At 38.2% G+C, this 20,089-nt stretch overlaps 1 protein-coding gene across 4 annotated transcripts in view; it reads right to left on the bottom strand.

The window, feature by feature from the left end:
- Positions 1–7,841: 7,841 nt before the first annotated feature.
- The window catches only part of DIP2 (disco-interacting protein 2), a 61,723-nt gene continuing 49,475 nt past the window's right edge, over positions 7,842–20,089 (bottom strand). For all 4 annotated transcript variants that reach the window (XM_067096038.1, XM_067096035.1, XM_067096036.1 and 1 more), the window contains 4 exons: positions 19,413–19,802; positions 19,040–19,240; positions 12,287–12,418; positions 7,842–11,753 (listed from right to left, as the gene is read on the bottom strand). In XM_067096038.1, coding sequence (XP_066952139.1) covers positions 10,710–11,753; positions 12,287–12,418; positions 19,040–19,240; positions 19,413–19,802 — 1,767 coding nt within the window. In that variant the 3' untranslated portion in view covers positions 7,842–10,709. The remainder of the gene's footprint in view (positions 11,754–12,286; positions 12,419–19,039; positions 19,241–19,412; positions 19,803–20,089) is intronic.

Raw genomic sequence — 20,089 nt, 5'->3', positions numbered from 1 at the left:
TAAAAGTTGTGTTCTGCCACCAAACACAACTTCTCTCATACAACCCATGGATTAGGGCGCTGTGGCTATGTTAGAGGCCTATTATCTTGAACACGTTTGCTCAGGCTGTTCAGGGCTACGGATAATGAGAAAAGATCTCAGAACTTTCTGGGAAGGGAATTCAATGTTCTGAACCCATTATGAACATTGAAAGGCGTGAAGGTAGAAGAAAGAAAAGATGTGAATGAGTTGGAAAAATCTGTTTACAGTGTATGTGAACTCATGTAAAGGTTTCAATAAAGATGAAAGTTGTTTTAAATTAATAAAAGATCTTGACACTTGGGAGAAGTTTAGATTTAGAAATTGATGAGAAGACATCCAACTCTTTTAGATGTGCAAGATATAGAGCTAATGGCAAAGTTAGTTTGATTGCTTTGCAGGAGAGAAAAAAAAGAGCAGACAAGGAAGAAGAAATTGAAGAAGAGCCAAGCGAAAGTTTACGACAAAGCTCTGGCAGAGGTTTTTGCCTCATTTGAACATGGACTGAAACTTTTGAGTGAATGGAATTTGGGAACATGGAACGGTTTGCTAAAGTTAGAGAGCATCAAAAGACGCTGTTGCATGTTGAGTCATTTACTTAAGAACTAAACGCACATGCAACCGGCGATGGAACACTTCTTTAGAGAACGCACTCCAGTGGCATCTTCTGCCTCCCCTACTACAACCCAAACCCTACCCTGACATTTGCGCCTCAATCCCCTTCATCTCTTAATTTTGCAACACCTGAACTAACAGAAGAAGAAACACCATCTGAAAGAGGAGCGAGTTGGTGATCCTGCAGCTTTATCATCCTCCTCCTCCAATTTTTAGTTTATCGTATCCATGAACAGCTTGACCGTTCTCACGTGTGCGGCACGCCGGACGGATCTTGGTGAGTACCCCTTACAGTACAGTCTGATTCTTTTTCTTGTTATTCAATTTCTTTTTATACTGAATTATCATAGTCAATCATTGGTCTGCAAGTCTAGCTGGTATTAATAATTACTCTACCATATGTATAGTATACTGCAGGCTAGGCTACTGTTTACTATAGATTACCATACTATGCGCTATCCCAACTCTTGTTAGTTTTATTCAATTTCTCTTTATACTGGATTATCATAAGTCAATCTGCATTGAACCTGCAGAATTAGCGGAAATTAATAATTACTGTACTATACTGTATATGTATATATTTTTTGTGTGTGTTTAATCTTGACTATTGAGTATACCTGTGTTTTGGAGTAATTTGGAGCTTTTGCAGGGGACGTAGGATAGATATGTATCAAGTCACTGATATTATTAATACGACCCAATTAAATGTTATTATATCTGTGATTAGATGCGACACTATGTCGTGGTCCTAATACAAGATATTGGCATGAAGAAGCCAGTTGTCCTGGATTATACGATTAGGTGCTTTGTAATAAACCATCAACATGGGAATAGTGCCTCTTACTCACCCTGCCCATAGAGTATCCTGTAGCACTTATTCCATGTGTGGGTAAACTTACTTTAGCCTGTTCAGTGTTCTCTTGCCTACATGTGAAATTTGCCTGTTTAATAATTTTCTGGTGATTAGAGGTGAAATATTAAGTAATAAAATCTTCTCTTGTGTACTGTTATGATACATGTGTTAATCATAGAGTCAGTTAAACTTGTAGTGAAGTATGGTACATTAAATTGAGCAAAGCAAAAAAAAAAAAGTGCATGCCAAGTGCCAGTGGGTTGGCTGAATGAACTATGAGGACTCTGAGTGAGGGGTTACAGATGTTGACTGATAAGAGAGGATGAATGGGATTTCTTGTTAGAAGAGTGGTAGCAATGTATAAAGGGTCAATATATAAAAGTATGTCAATGAATTATGAGAGGTATGTGAGAGCCAGGTTGAATTTGAATGAAGAGGAGTGGGATGTGTGGAGGCAGGAGAATGAAAGGTTTGGGAGTTTCAGAGTAGAGGATAAGGTGTTGAGAGGAGTGGTTGAGAAAGGAAGATTGACAGTGAGTAAGATGTGTGAGAAGTATGAAGGTCCGTATGTAGTGAAAACGGTGTGGTCAAATGGATTGAGTTATGTATTAGAGGACAGGAATGAAGAAGGAAATGTAAAGGTAATAAAAGCACTATAATCAGTAGAGGAGATGGAGAGAACCACTGAAATACATAATGGAGCATCCCATTAGGAAGTTGTTAAGGGAGGAGAAGGAAAAGGAGAGTGAAGAAATAGAAGGAGATATGAATTGGGGAGATAAACAGCTAGAGTTGGTGGAACATAAGAGAAGGTCTAAAAGGAGAAGTAAGGGCACGTTTGCTAGGTTGTTTGGAGAGAGTACGTGTGATGGGTTGATTATTTTGGTTTTACCGTAAGTTTATTATATTGAGTGAATATATGTTCCTTACATGCCCATGCTTGTAGCGAGTGCTTGTGGTCAGGGAGGTGTTGCTGACTTCTGCTGGGGTTAACATTCCTGACCCAGAGACAGCTGTTGGCCTGTTGTTCTTCTGGGTTCTGCAGGCTCAGCAGAATTGCTTGCATTGCAACGCAGTGGGGGAGTGGTATGGGGGGGTTTCATCAGCATCCTCTTCTCCCTTTTGCCTCCTCCTCCTTTTCTTCTCTCATCTTTCTTCTCCTTTCTTGTCTGGATGACTTGGGGGTTTTCTCTCTGACCTTCAAATGGTTAACCAGGTGATTGACTAACCTTGACCACAAGTGTGTGAGATGGTGACTTTTTTTTTTCCCCTGCAAGGTTTGCTCGTAGATTTTATTTATTTTGAAGTTTCATTTTTTTTTCCACAGGAATACTGTAAACCCCCTGTATTTGTGGTGGATGCATAGCCCCCCTGCAAATAGCTAAAATTCAGAATACTTAAAACCCCCCCTAAAAACACTTAGAACTGCCTATTTTGATAGTTCAAACAAAAAAAAATCTCTAAAAATGCTTGTACCTGAGTATTTTAATAGTTTTATCACAAAAAGTACATTTAGTCATGAAAATACAGCAATTAGTGAATATTTCTCGGTGAAAAATACAGTGAAAGGGCGAATTTCCCACAAATAATGTATATATACATTCCACAGAGAAATCCTTGAATAGGTGAGACCGCAAATACAGGGGCCATATTGTATTTCTTTCTGGTGGCTTTTATTTTTATATCTTAGATAAAGGGAAAATAAATATCGTATTCTTTTTTCTCTCGGTCTTCTTTCATGGACTTAGGGAATATATATATATATTTTTTGAGATTTTTGAGATTTTATTGTATGGAATTGAGATCTGGTCTTGTTCTTGATACTTGAGTTCCTTCCTGTTTAGACAATATGGCAGGTGGGATGAAGACAAAGACTTGGTCCATAAGGTCACGACAGCTGCTCTGAATTCAACCATTTCCCGGGTTAGTGAATAGAACTCTTCCCCAATCGGTAGAGATTTTTATTGAGGGGATGGAAAATTACCTCAATGCTAATTAAATTACAAATGGCAATGAAGCATTTAACGAAGCTTGAGGGTTCCTCGCCCTCAACAAAGGGGATATTTGGTCAACGTTGTCATAGCTGTGTGTTTAGCAGGTGCAAAACATGGGATGATCTCAAAGGTTTCCTTAGGAGGGCATATGGTGTTGCTGAAATGGGAGATGTGGTTCGTGACATTCAGGCTCCCTTTAAAGTAAGGAAAAGCCAAGATTCAATGGTTGGCTTTATCTCTAGGCTACAGTATAATCAGACTATAGATTTAGTAAAGAAATTGAGAGGGTCTGACTGGGCAAATGGTAACTTTATCTCCTTGGGGTGTGAATGGAGGTAGACATATGTGGGCGGCAGTGATGGTCTCGCTGGAGAGGCTGGCATCGTTGGGTTTGGCTGGGTTGGTCATCTCCGTGGTCACCAATGTAGCGAAGGTGTGAGTATGAGTCACCGTTTACAATCTTACTAATTTATTCAGACAACAAACAGACAGGTCAATAACTCTTGTGAGTGGAAATGTCGCATCTCGACATTAGGCAAACGAAAACTGAGGTCACCACACAATCATTTGTGTTTGTTGACAGATGAATATATACATACATGTAAACTGATATATACAAGACATGACAGAAGCTATGGTACATATGGCTGAAATGCTGACACTGTGATGCGTATGGTAATAAAGATACATTTAACACGACAATAATATGAATGGAGATATAAAGTATGTATAAAAGACGTGTGACATATGCTGTGTTTCTTGTGTCTGCGTGTTTTGTGTGGAGATGTTATTGTGAGGAGATTAGTGAGCCAGGTGAGATGACAGTGTGTGGGGTCCATGTGGGACCCTACAAAGACAACCTTGAAGATGACAGTGAAGAGGAAGAATGTTTCTTCCTTTTTTCTCCAGAATGCCTTGTTCATCTCCATATTGAAGGGCTAGTCTAGAATGGGAGATGTCGAAACATCTGCCACAGGTTCAGCTACTGGAAGAGGTGCTGCAGCTGGAGGATCCTTTTCCCTGCAGTAGATGGAGAAGCTGTGAGGGCTACAGAAACTGCAGAAAGAGCAGATGGGTTAGGAGAAGGCTTGGTCTTCTTATTTCCTGCCAAGTCATCAAGGAAAGCAGCCAAACATGGACTAACCTGGAATATTAACATTAGGCTAGACCTTTTGCAGACACTTGTATGACAACTACTGAGTGTCAGTTAATTCCTCATCTCCTGATGAGATGATATAAAAAGGGTTTGTGTTACATTTGTGTTGAAAAAAAGAGCTGAAGGGGACCAGCAGCATCAGAAACTGGTGACCACCACCTGCCCTCCCTTCTCCCTCGCCAAACTACCAAACTTCTTGCTAGGGAGGGGACCATTGCACATCACAAGTGAAAGATTTTAGTCTTCACCCCTACAAAATTAACAATACTTTTGTGAAATCTGCCGATAAGCGGGATATAAAGTGACCACAAGGATGGCCAAATCCCTCACATTACTGTTGGTCATATTTCTTCTCTGTAACAAAAGAAAACCAGAACCAAAGGGACACAGTAAATTAGTAAAAGTGCAAAAATAAAATTCCAATGAAAATGCAAAATGTGACAAGCTACTCATTCAGTCCAACTAGCATACAGGGAGAGACATGGAAGCATGTCTGTCCTGTATGATGGCTGAAGAAAGAGCAGCTTGTGTCAGTGGGTGATGGAGGGGTATTCCCCACTCCCCCTTTACCTTAGTTAACCCCTTGTACTCAAGTTCAATGACTGTCCCAGCTTGTGCTGAAGGATACTTGTATTATAAAAGGTGATGGTTTTTATTCATGTAAGAACAAGTGCTGTACTTGGGGTGGGGGGAACACTATAATTGCAAAGTTTACATACTGTATTGTGATGGGCATGTGTATGTACACACCTGTGCTATCCTGTAGTATAGGCTTAATGTACATATTGACTTTACATAGTAAAAAACATAATCTTACATAAATTTGTTGAATTGAACTTACTGAAAATCTTATTTTGAAAAATTTATTTTACACAATTTTGTAAATAATTTCTTAAATTTATTTAATTTAAAATTGTTGTTTATTGTTTGCAAATTTAAGTATTCATAAATTCATTGTCAGAGTTATCCAGTGTAGGCAGAGATTTAATAAAGGAAAATCTATGGGGGAGGGGGTCACCTGGGTGAAATAAAAGCACTTATTTCAGGTAATCTGCCAGATACCAGAGAAAACTAAATGTAAAGCCAAGTTGAGCTCCAAGAAATGGAGTCGATATGGTATAGATCACAATCACGGACCCTGCCCTATAAAGATTCATACCATGCTTTTTTGTCATTATTAAAAAGATTTTTCATGCTTTGTCCACATTTTTCTGCAACACTGTAGCTATAGATTTTGATGCTTACATGCTTAAGTGTAAACACAAAATTTCTTTCTTAATATTCTCTTAAAAATTAAGGTGGGAGTTCTTATCTGCCCTCAGATATGGAAGTTAAAAGGTTGTTACTTAGGCACAGACTTACACTTCACTCTCATAACTAGCAATTACACTTCACACTCGTAACTAGCAACAAGCACATACAAAAACAGTTAAAGTGCACTAAGTGAACCCAAAGAGACTGAAGGGTTCAGTACCTGTGAATGAAATTAGTAAAAGGAAAATACTTAAAGAAACTTCTGCAACTGCCTCCGTGGATAAGAAAACTACCAGCTTGCAGTAACTGTTGTGTGTTGATTGCAAACTGAAATTGAAGTTTTCACTGAAAACTGGTAAATAAAGAACTCAATGATTGGCAAAACACACAGTAAACCTGAATAGTTTTGAAGCTTTGGGGATGTCAACCAATCAACAGACACACACATGGCAGTTCGGTTAACCACTGGTAGCCCCCAAGAATATTGTGTGCATGTACCAACCTACCAGGCCCAGCTGTTCTTAGTTTTCTGTCTGTAGTGGATTGCTGTCTGGGAGTAATTAGGGCAATTAAAGTATTGAATTGGGAATTAACAAATACATTTCCAGCATTATTCTAACACTAACTCTTATTGTTTCTAAGCTCTGTGGGTGCTGCATGTGTGTCCAAAAAATGTTTATAGAACTTTCCCTTGCTTGTATGAAATGTTGTTAACAAAATTATTACTTCAAGCTCAGATTCTTTGATAAATTATCCTTGCTGTAGATTATCTTGAAGGTTGCCTAAAATTGCTAGGTAGACTAATGGAGGTCATTCAAATAGCTCTTGGCCACACCCTAAAGGCACTGTTATTGAGACAGTTTTATGTATTTTTCAACACTGTCACTCTCTATTAAAGTGTCAGCATTTCTGCTAAAAAAAAGGCAGAATGCAAAAACTCCAAAACCCTTGTTTTGAGAATACTGAAGTTAAAGATTTTAGAGTTCATAACTTTTTTGCTACTTACCTATATCTTGTGCCATATTGGCTATGTTTGTCTCTTCCTGCTGATTCCATAAATACCAAATTTGGGAAAATTGCAATTTTGGACTTAATGCATTTTGTCCTTTTACGGCAGATTCATGGCACATGGTTTACTCATCCCCAAAATGTTAGTCAAAATAGTGTGCACTGGAATAATGCTGATGCCCATGGGCTTTCCTATTTGTTGGGTTTGTGGTTGGTATTTTTTGACGTCTTGATAGAGGTCATCTGTGCTGTTCCTGACCTGAATGAATGAATTAAGCAGTCCACTTCTTGATTATGGAATAGGAATGGGGAGTTTGTCAGTCAGTGTGCATTGGGACAGTGCTGATACCCAAGGTCTCTTCTGTCTGTTTAGTTGGTAGTAGATATTTTTGAATTTCCAGTGATCATCTGCGCTGTCCCTGACCCCATGACCTGGTATGTACTTCAGGATTGTTGTTCTTTTGCACACTTGATGCAGCTTTCTTTTGCCTCCATTTTCAGATTCCCCTTGCACCTTATGACTTCCATGCTGCAGCGCAATAAAAGCAAACCATTGAGTATGACCACATATAATTTTTACATGCAGGCACACCAAGATAGGTCTGGTTACTATTCTTTCAGACAAAGCCAAAATTTTTTAATGATACTCATATAGTAGAAGACAAGTATCATTAATTTTGTCCAATTTAAACTCTCCAGTATAATAAAATCTTTAAATAAAATTACACAATGTAGCCTATCACACTTTTAACTAATATAAAAACATTTTTCTACAGGGTAGCTACAGTTGCAAGCATCAAGGTTCATAAGATTAACAATGACTGCAGCATCCAGTGAACCCACATCACCAAGATGTAATATTTTTCTACAATTAAACCAATGCTGCAGTTAACTTGACAGTGAACAAATATTTTTCTTCAAACTCAGGTAACAAACATAAGTCTTTCTTTCTGACATTTATTGCTTGTACTGTAGTTTAAGAGACAGTATACAAAAACAAGGGATACTCACAGCTGCTCTTGAACCCATAAATTTCTTAAAGCGACAGTATACAACAGCACACAAAGTTTCAGTATATAACTCCACTTTGTCAGCCTCAGTAAACATCATCCAATCAGTCACTCTAAAAATTTTCATTTTGATTAAATTATTTTCATTGCATTTATACAAATATTCATGGAAAATTATTACAATAACAATTACTATAAACAAATGGTTATCGTATAACTGTACAGACAAAACAGTAAAAATAATAAAGCAAAATGACATGACTTAGGGATATACAATTACAAAGGAGATTCCATTTATGCGGAAAATATGTATGGAGATCATTTTATATAAAAAGTCCAAATATGTGATAAATACTTGATTTCTACTTTACACTTTAACTGGACATAAACAACACGTTTTAAAAAACATGATACTTAACTTCTATAAAAGGGAATTCATACATGCAAAAAATTTTTTATAAAGAATACCCATTATTCACTAAGCATTGCAGTCATAAATGAACTCTAAGGAGATATACAGAAGCTTACAAAATCAATTATTTTTTATTATAATACACAATGACAAGTAACTGCATGACCACTTTACAACAATAAAGATACCCCAGAAGACAGTTGAAGTATGACCAAGAAATATTGTCATTTAGCACTCGCAGAAATTAAAATTGAGCCATTTTGACTTTAAAATACTCTCATATCTATAAATGAAAAGAATCATTTCAATCTAAGTTAAACTCTATATAAAATCTATATGATACTGTAACATCTCTCAAGGTGTGCAGTGTGTCTCAGCAAATCTACAATATAACTAGAAACTACTCCCTTCTTGTTTGCCAAGGTCTGTTTCCCATAGTGTAAATGATAAATAATTTTACCAAAATATTAATAAAGCATTGCAAAATACAATGTTGTCTTGACACCAGAACATTTCTTGAAAACATATGGGAGAAAGTTTGGCTGGTTTTAGGGATGCATTGAATTGAACTAGGAGCTTTGTAACAATCAAAGCTGCCGTTCACTAAAGCGCTTGAGACTGTAACAAATATTCTACTACTATACAAATGTACAGAGGTGGTAAGTGTGCAAGTGAATCTCTCAGCATCAAAACTTCATTGTGTAGTTGTTTAACTTTACAAACTACTTTTTTGTATAGAAAAATGTGAAATGTGTAAAGTATTGTATATGCCAAGAAATGAGCAAAGTAAATATGTTGGAAACTTGGCACAAGTTTCTAGATGTGAAAATATAGAAATATGTGAATGATGTGATTGCAAGACAAGTACTTATTGGAGGGGCTGCACTGCTGATATGTAAGGCCAGGATGACAACAAGGATATTCATGTGACATTTAAGAATGAGTTGTGCCCTGAAAGTCAGCATAAGTCCATACCATTCAAGGCTTTGAGAGTAACTAATAATATGATGAATGTAATTACACGGTAGTTAACTTTGATACCCATTTTTGTTGCAATGGGTTATTTAATGACATTATTTACAATTGTACGTGAAAGGTTTGGTCAAGAAAGTAAAATTACTTACTTCACAACCAAAGTAGGTAAAAATGAAATTAACTAATTTCAGTAGTATTGTTAAAAAGGCTGCATTGCAGTCTAAACAATACCTTTACCATTTTAAATAATGAACAATTACGTCTATGGTGTTTTATATGAAACACTGGTAAAAAACTATTGAAGTTATCAATCATATAGTATTTTTAAATGAATGTAAAACTATACACACCTTGATATTTTGATTACACACAGCAATTTACATAACTCCTTAAAAACATGTTGGTAATTACAGTGCTGTATCCTATATTACAATAACAAAATTATCAGAAAATATATGTTCACAGGAGAAAAAAGATGGCTAATTCAGTTCATGTCAAGGTCTATTATTCTATAAAAACTAACAGTAACTGGGTTATGCAATCTTTAAATACAGTGCAGATGTGTAATACTAATAAATATGAAAGTGTCACTGAAAAATTGGGAATGTGTCTGTTTATGTAGGTGGTTTAAATGTAAAAGAACAAGTCATATTGTTCATAACATTTTAGGAAGTGTCTTGAGTGTAGTGCATTTAGCTTTCATGTCAATGTATGCACATATGCTGGTTATTATATACATGCACACCCATATTAAAATGAAGTACTGAGAAATCACAAAGACTAAATAAAGTGGGAATATATTTTATACTATATTTACAATGGCCTGAGTCAAAGCCAAGATAAAACTATGTACAATGTTTGGCTAGTTTAAAGTGGCGATCACCATCTCAGATTAGTGACAAAAGTCATTTATCTGAGTCACTCATACCTAAGTAGCATTATTTCTATTAAAACTTTTCTAAAAATTCACAAACACTATCACAAGCTATCAATTAGGTTCTACTGAAGTTCATGACTGAATTCATTTGAAATGTATCACACTACAAATGCAATTGTAAAAGGCTGCACATGGCACTTGTAAATAATAAAATTTACTTCAAAAGTTCAAGTTCACAAGATTCTGACGAAATGTATAAATGTAGAAATGAATTGCTATTAACATTTTGTTTGCAAGAGTGATGTTGCTGATAGGTGGACTAATTAGTTCCTGTGTAAAAAAATGTGATTGTCCACTGTTATGAAATTCTTACAAATTAGATGCACTCGACTTTCTAATGGCATAGTACTGTATTGTCTTTCAACTTTTTCAAGATTTTACATAACACAATTATGCATGGCAATACTGAGAGTTGGAAATGTAAAGAAGGTATTATCATGTCTTTTTTACCAGGCTGACAGCAATATGTGTTAAGACTTACATATTGTATGCAACATATATTGGATCAAGTTGGTCCGCTAAGAACCCGTCCCTCAGGTGCATGCGTTGCTTTTCCCCACGAGAGTTGATGGGAACGACCCCAGGGTCAACTACAACTATAACACCAACAATGACTTGGTGTTCTTCTAGGACGGATGAGGTGATGAGTGGCACAAGGTCCAAGGCTTCATATTCTGCCCCATCTAGTTCAACAACCACCACTAACAAATTGGTCCAACTAAACACTGCACATTCTGAGATCTTCTTGTGGCATCGCATCACCGTCATCTCGATGTCAATTGGGTGGTATCTCATTCCACGCAAAATAACTGTCTCGTCTAATGCCCCAACAACAAACACTGCATCATGAAGCTCTCCATCTGCTTGCACAGATTCAGTTCGTCGCAGGAATCCTAGATATCCAGTCCGGGCATACACTTCTCCTGTGCTTCCAGTCACAAGCTGGGCATTAAAATGGTCATTAGAAGTCCCATCATCACCATACACTGTAAAGTAACCACTAGCATTGTGGTTACATTGAACCCAAATCTCTCCCAAATGTGAGTCGGAGCACTGTCCCTTAGTGTCAGGATTAGCAATTACAACCTTAACCCCGGGCAGAAGCTTCCCAGACTCCATTAAACACAAAGAGTGAGGTGCACCTCTTTCTACAAGAGTTACTCTGTCATGACGCAAAGACCTAAGGTCAACAAAGACAGTTGTAGGGTCAGGTGAAGAAGCTCCTTGTAAGCATATAGCAACATTGACACGACAACCAAAGCTTGTTGACACTGCTCTAGGGGATAGGCCTAGTCCACTAAATAACTTGGAGAAGGAACTGGTAAGCTGAACTCTAGGTCTCTCTTCTGCAACGACGACGCATGTCCTAACACATGCTAAATTCACACCACGCTGCTTGAGGGCAGTTATGGATGATCCTAAGCCCTTTGTGCATAGTTCCATCACTCCATACGAACAAAATGTGTCTCGCACTTTGTACTGAGATACTGCTGATAACCAAAGAGAGGGATTTAATTCCACCTGAAAAAGAAACTCTTTTAATATTCATAAAATAGCTATTTAAGATTATCAAATATAAAGTATATAATTTTTTTTGTGAAATGTGAGAAAGCAAGTGAAGCTGTAGTCAGAAAGCCTCTGAGAATTTACTAAAAGGATATTTTTGATACTGGTAAAAAAAAATGTTTATTACATAGTACAAGTTTTAACCGATTTTTTTTTGAAAAATTAAATATTACTGAATGAAGATGAATATCATGTGAACCTTCAGACAAATCATGGATTAAAAACAAATGTCCTCAGAAGCAAAGGTCTTGTGGACAGTATTCACTGCATGAGGAAAAGATCATGCCATTTAATTATTAATCTAGGTAAACAAAATTTGGCAATGACCTATACAACAGTTAATGGTAAACTCTTTGCAAGGTAACTTTTTTTTTTTTTTTTTTTTACTTTGTTGACAAACAAAATACAGTAGCCTACAAACTAAATGAAAATTTACCTTATAAAGAGTAATGGCAAGTCTTTAAAACAAGCTTCTATATGATACTTACTTCACCTGGAGGGATAAGGATGGACTGATGTCCAGAATACACTGAGGAGAGGACCCACAAGGCCAATCCTAATCCACAATATGGATCCAAACACAATGCAACAACTCGAGATGGATACAATTCACAGGCAACCTGAGAAAGAAATTTTTCAAATTAGTATATAGTACTCAAATAATTTGTCCTCAACTGGACATCAATAAATACAACTATATTTTGCATGGAAAAGAAATTAAATTTTAATTATTTGCATTTTTCATAGGTACACAAACCACAGCTTTCCTTTATGGAGTTCCTCATGCAAGGCTTGCTTCAGCTGTCACTGACAACTAGAAAAACTAATTCCTATTGAGTAGGCCTAGGTACCCTCATGACCTGAGACAGCCTACCTAGTTCAATGTGTATACCAAGCCCACTCACAGAATTTATCCCCCACAGGATAGGAGAGATCGGAACTAAGAGGGGTGACAGAGGAAAGTTTTAGTTCTAAAGAACTATGAATTATGGTTTGTATACCTAGGAAAAATACAAATTATTAATAAAATTTGGTATTTGTTCCTGTGGTAATACAAACCCAAGTTTTCATAAATACAGCCTCACATTTAGGAGGGAGGTTGATCTTTCTCACTACTGTACTGTGTAGCAGGTGGGGGTGCCCTGGTGGTGCTGGAGTTGCCCACAAAACTTCCCTATCAAACTCAGGTGTCAAGCCCTCTACCAGATGGCCTGACACCTTCACACCAACTGCTGGGCTGCTACAACAGGTCCCAAGGTAATGATGCCCAAAGACTTGAGTACCAAGTCCCAGAGGTAGAAATGGATGCAAAGTAAACTTCCTTTTCCAGAAGCCCATATTAAGGGCCAAATGGATTGAGTGGTTATTCATACAGACCACCAACAGTCCTATGCCCCTGATGTCATGGGTCATGACCTTTCCCAGAGGTGTCCCCCCCCCTCTGCATCATAGGCCTTGACAATCATTTCCTTGAGCCAGAAAGTTAAGTGCTTTTTGAGACCTCCTCCATTCTCCCCATACTGATGAACAGCCATTTTACAATCCAGTCCTTAAAGGAAAAAATGGAGAACCTCTCAAACTTAAGGTCTGTGATGGATGGGGTCCTATGTCTTTGCCACATAGTCTGGGATGAAATGCAAGGATAAGGAGGTCCATCCCTCTGGGTGGGAGACGTTGTAATATGGGACATGGAGCTTCCAAACCCTCTTGGCTAAGGCTAGAGTCAGCAGGAACATCATCTTTAGTGATAGGTTCCTGTTGGATAACTTCAAGGGCTCATATGGGGGTCCTTGCAGCTGGCCAGAACCTTTGTTACATCCCACTCAGGGGCTCTCATTCCCTTGGGGGCACTTCTGCTGGGAACCCCTTATCAGGGCTGATACCTCTCAGGCACTAGATAGGGTCTATCGTCAGATCCAGAAATCATACGACGGTCATTGTGTGCATCGCTTATGGTCTTGCCATATCCAGAAACCACGAACATACAGGCATCTACATTTCACAACCATTTTGGAACCATAGTGAAGGACGTTGCATGGTACACCTTTGGGGTGGCAGCATTGAAAGAATGTAAATTTCAACTTGCATTAAAATACATTTGCCAAAGTGACTTATCTACAATGTCTATTGAAAATATGGAACAATTGTGGGTAAAAAGACCTGAATAACAGCAAAAAGGTCTTGAAAAGAATATTTTTAAGAAGTCTTGCCTGCAACGCACTGATGAATTTGAGCTCATCGTGAACAAAAAGAACCTGTCAGGTACTTAGCTGGGCATTCTTTCTTAAAAATAGGCTTCGTTGACATGTTTAGAGTTTCCTTCAATATAGAATTATGTTTTGAATTGGTATACATCTAGAAATCTTTAGTGTTATATTGCCCAAGAAAGTTGAAATCAGTACAGCCACTGAAGCTCACAGGTAGGCTACAAGGTGATACTGCCTGAAATTCCTCGTAGGCTGTTTATCGTGGTCGGGGATCACATTCTGATGCTCCTTCATTAAATTAGCATTAAACGCTGAGAATCAGCTACAGCGCATGTTCCATATTCCTGTTGTTGCTTGCATATTTCCTAACTGTTTGTTTACATTTTTGCAAGGAATCAGACAGCAAATATCAATATACAAAATATACTACAGATATGCAGTATCTTTTTTTTCTAATAAATAGTAAAGCATATAGACATTTTTATTTCAATATCACTGTAATAAAAGAAATTGTCTATGATACTGATAATCATCGATTCCAGGCATTTTCATTCCCAGTAACTGCATATGTTTGTAAGCCTGCTTAAACACAGTGAGGCAATGCGATGGAGATGGGTTTTGGGGGTGTTGACATTTTGGATACCACGACACCCCTTAATTTGTGACCATACAACTGCAATCACTTTCGTATTGACAAATGCGATCGTATGATTTCTGGATATGGCCCTATGACCCTTGGTCAGAAGACTTTGGAAATGGCTGCCCTACAGCCCTTGACGGCCATTACCAAGAGGACCTTTGTCTGTCATAGGTTCACCAAGAAGTCAGCCTCTTCCTCTACTGAAATCTCGAGTGGATCATGACTCCTCCGATGACACCAATCACAGAAAACTTACCACCTTCCTTGGTACATCCTGGTAGAGAAAGGTCATAGGGTGTTGGAGATCGTCTCTGCAGCCCCTTTCAAAAATCCCTTTCTTCTGAGGAGCTGCTGGATAGCATCCACCCATGTAGACGGAAGGCACTCACTGCCTGCTGGTACCTTCCATTGTGCTCCTGCATCAGAAGAGTGGTGTCTGTGGAAGTTCTCTTGGTATGTCCATCACTAGGTCCAGGAGGTCTGTGTACCACTCCATAGGGGGCCACAGAGGGGCTACTAATGTTATTCAGAGGACGTCTTGGGCCTGGGCCTGGGACTGGGGAGCAGTACAGGGGCAGCATGGTGTTCCTAGCCATTGCAAAGAGGTCAGGGGTTGGACCCTTCCAGATCTCCAGCAGGCTGTTTACCACCTCCTGATTTAGGGATCATTTGGTGCCTACTGTCTGACTTTTTCTGCTGAGTTGCCATATTACAACGCTTTCCTCCCTGAATGTACCTGGCTGTCACGTATACTGCCATCACCTACAACCAGTCGTGAATCCTCACTGCCAGTCACAGAACTCTAGTGGGATCGTTCCTCCCAGTTTGTTTACATAGGCTATTATTCTGGGTGTTGTCGGTCATTGCAACCACCAAGTGTCCCACTTGCTGGTCCTGGAAATGCTACAGTACCAGCCAGACTGCCTTCATCTCCAGGAGGTTGATGTGCTCCATCTGCTTCTTCAGACTCATCACTGAAATGTACATGCTGTTCAGGTACGTGCCCCATTCCCTTTGGGAGGTATTGGAGTTCTCTGCATTAACTCCTTTTGCCCTTCCTGTTCCATTCCACCCTCTCCACTTCTGTTCCTCTCTCTCCTGTGTGCCACTGGGACCAAGCTCAATGCTGATACAGAGGTAGCTCTGCCACTTTGTCAGGCCTTAGAGCTGGTTAACTTGTCAGGACACTTGCTGCCATTTGGATGTTGTTTGGGGAGGGGGTGTGCTGTTTGGGATGTGATGGGTCATGTGGCTCCTCTGTTCCCTTGAGTATCTCCTGGATGAGCAGCGCCTCTACCTCTGACCACCGGTTCAGCTTCTAGAGTGGGATTGACGGCAGCTACAGTGAGGACATGCAACAACCTACTGCAACACCCTCAACAGGTCCTGACGGAAGATCAGCTACTACTCTACCTCGACCTACTCCAGTAGGATCTATGCCTGTTCCGACTCCTCAGTGATGACCTACCACTCCTCGACGCTCCATTCTGGTCCTTCTAATGGCAGGGCGCGTGGCTGAGGAAAGAAAAGATGAGGCAACTTAGGCGACCTTTCCTGTTTCTGATGTCGATGACCTTCCAGAATATCCAGAGACATTAGGAGAGAGAGAGAGAGAGAGAGAGAGAGAGAGAGAGAGAGAGAGAGAGAGAGAGAGAGAGAGAGAGAGAGGAGAGAGAGAGTCGCTTTGTCCCCATTATCTCACTTGTCAGGGCAGAAGGAAGGGAGGACTGAAAGCTTACCTGTACCCCATCCCTCTTGCTGCTGGCTATTGGAGAAGGATGATGGGAAGCTGAGGAAGATCACATGACCCAGCTGCTTGTCCCACCTGACCATTCTTGACCAAGAAGGCTAGCATCCTTTGTACCATATCCTAAGATACAGGCTCTTTGGAAATGTGAAGGGCTGATGGGGGGAGGCAGAAAGAGGCACTGACAGAGGCTTAGGGTCACTTCTCTCAACGACATGCTTCCCTTCAGCTGCCTCCATCTCTTTTCATGAAATGACCATGGCAGCATCCATCATCCCAAGCTCTTCACATTTGGTTTCTCTCATACACTCTCTACCCTTACAGGAGATGTAGATGGAATGGGGGTCAACTGCTATTGGGAACAAGAACTTGCTACAGCTTTGCCCTTGCCCTCACATCACCTAAATTCTGGTTTTTCTTCTGTAATAGCCATGTATCACAACAGAGGTGGAAGCACACGACAGGTTCCCGCACCATGAACAAAGGCAAACAAAGGAGATATCCACACACATGACTTGTATACCACACAAAGAAAAATCTCACAAAGCTCTTCACCTCTTGAAAATTTAACTAAAATTCACAGAAACCAAACAAAGCCGGGAGGACATTGATCTAGCAAAGCACAAACACAATCACTATCATGTGGCAACCCCACTAGCAAAAGTTTGAAACTAATCTGGAGTACACACAGTGGCAACCAAATGCAAGCAATGTGGCATAGGACACAATGAAAGAGGTAGGCCATCTCAGGTTGCATGATACAGAAGCCTACCTGATAGGATTTTGTTTTTCCTAATTAGTCAGTGGCAGCTAAAGTACCTTTCATGAGGAACTCCACTGATGAAAGCATAGGTTTGTATCCACTTAGGAACAATTGTGGCATGTAATAAATTTTGCATCGGAGTTTCACCTAGTTGCATCATCTGCAACAACTCTGCAATTAGTAAAGACTTAATTTCAAAGTTACATATATGCAGCCTGTAACGCAGCAACTCTATACAACTGAGAAGAAGCTATTTCCACAATGCTGCACAAACAGGCACCTGAAGATAGTTTTTGAGACTGAAGGATGAAGAATTTCCCCCCTTTTAAGTGAAGCTGAGCCATGATGAAGAGCCTCAAACCTAGAAAATTGGGAGCATATAACTCCCTAAGTCAGTCAGTCATACTAAATATTGTTTAAGAGCAATAAGCAGGCGGTAGAGTATAATAATTTTTATATCAATTTTTATATCAATATACTAGTATCTAGTGTCATGTTTCTTCCTTTCTTGAAGGTTTTTTTTAACTAAAATGCCCATCCTACAATAGATGGGCAATAGCTTCATCCCGCCTCTATTAGCAGTTTAATTGGCTCAGCTTATCTAACAATGCCCTTTTGTGTGGATTAGTTGAATTAAAACCCTTTGCAGAGATTTATGACGTCACCGGAAGTCTTGTTCCAAGTAGAGAATGAACAGGTAAGCACATAGGCTAGCTGTTTAAAAAATTCCTTTGATGATTTCAGTAGATTATACTCGTGCCAACGTTTTGCTACGTAATCATGGCACAGGTTCTAATTTCTTTTTCAGTCTCTTATTTTTATGCTATTCATTACATAAGAAGGAACTTTTATAGGGGTCATTATTAGTATCTGAAACTTCAAGTACCCTGGGATACAAGTATTGAATAAACATCAAACAAAAGTATATATCTCTTATTCAATTATAATAGATCATTTATATACCTAATTTTATTTGTATATCTAAGTCTACCTTCTAAAGGATTATGTAATTATTTAGATTCATTAAAATGTAAATATAAATTAACAATTTGAGGGCTGTAATTAGCACACATAGGGATGAGAGTAACTTTTTTTTCTATAAGTATTATGACCAGTTTTAATTACAGTTTAATGTCTATACAGAATCTTAGTGTTTTGACAAAATTACTTTTCCAAGAGTACAGTACTTTGTTATTTTTATAGTATATTTATTAATCTGAGCCAATATATTTATTATTTAAGGCAACAATTTATGTAATACAATCATCATATGGTAAAATTATACTGTACAGATTACTAAAATAAAATAACACAACAGAATTGCTCAGGGCTTCCTACTGTCTAGGAACCTAACCCCCCTTATTACCACTAATTTTCACTGGGAAATTATGATAAATTTTATATAAATATTGTACAATTTATTAAATGGAAAATGACACCAGTTAAAACTATTATAACAAAATTATTAATATCAATATAACTTTTCAGGTATCCTCAATTTGAATAATAAAATACATGATACTGTACTCGCCTGTAGATAAGCGTAGTAGTAATTTTGGCTTTTTATGTAAATACTTCTATGCTCAAGTTTTAGTCTCTTAGAATCTAGAACAGTCTGACCTCTTAAAACAGGAAGCCTTGCATCAGCCACACTACTGACCACAGAGTAATCCTGGATGACAAAAGTCACCCCATGCAAGTCTCAAGTTTGATATCCAGATTTAACTGATAAATTGAAATGTGTATGAAGTGAACACATCATATTAAGGAAGCTTATCATAAATGTGAAAACATGAGTACTGTATATTCTAATTCTTGGTTTAAAAATTTTACAACAAAATGCTAATCAGCCAGTTTTCATGCAAAACTTATTGTAATACTGACCTTCATACTGAGACAGAGTGAAGTGGCTGCGCCATGTGACATTTTAATACCCGCTAACATTCCTGTAGTAGATACACTGAAGTCAAGATATGCAATCATTTCAGGAGTTGGAGCTTTGTAAATGGAGGGTAGCCTTTTCTTTGGCAGATCATCAGTATCAAGTATGGGCGCCCATTTCTTACCACTATCAAACTTTTCCTCCTGAATAAAAAAAGAAAGATAGCTAGAGTAAATTGCAGTTACAAATTAGCTTAAATTATAGTTACAAAATTCAAGCACCAAGTATAATGTCTACCAAAATAGAAAATATGAAAATGTTAAATTCATGTTCATGATACTAACAATAAAACTCTCCCCAAAAATGTTCTATTACCTTGCTTTTGAGCAATTTTATAACGGTTAGGGTAGAAAGAATAATAGAAGACTTTGACACTTCCACAACTGTTCGAACAGTATTTACAGTTGATTGTAGATTTTGAGGGTGTGGAGGGCGGATTGTAACTGGTACAGCACCAACATACAAGCATCCATAAAATGCAGCAATCAGGTCTACTCCAGGTGGATATATAAGTGCTACATGATCCCCAGTGTTTATATGTCCTTTTTCAAGCAACAAGCAGCCAACACGCTCTGCTTTCTTGTGTAACTGTGCACAAGTCAGTGAGGTAGCTACTTGACCTTTGGAATTTAGAAGAGTTAAAATCTCATGGTTCTCTGTTGTTGAAGCTCTCCACTTCAAGATGTCAGCTATAAACTGTGGATGCTGGAAAAATAATTTTAAAAAATCTTAGCATTACAATGAAACATTTAAGAATGAAGAATACCCATCTGTTAAAACAGATAACAGAATTCTTTATCCTTTTCAAATATTTTCACAATTTGCTAAAACTAAACTGTACTTTCTATAAAAAAAGAAAAAAAAAACCTGGAAAACAAAATCTCAGTGTCTAATAAAGTGTTCATACAGGAAAAGACTCATTGGTATATAAACTACTATTGTGCTACTTAAACTTTATATCCTTTTTAAACACAACCAAGAGCAGTAAAACT

This window comes from Macrobrachium rosenbergii, chromosome 52 (assembly GCF_040412425.1).
Source record: "Macrobrachium rosenbergii isolate ZJJX-2024 chromosome 52, ASM4041242v1, whole genome shotgun sequence".
Taxonomy (NCBI): Eukaryota; Metazoa; Arthropoda; class Malacostraca; order Decapoda; family Palaemonidae; genus Macrobrachium; species Macrobrachium rosenbergii.
This window is presented reverse-complemented; position numbering and strand designations above follow the sequence as displayed.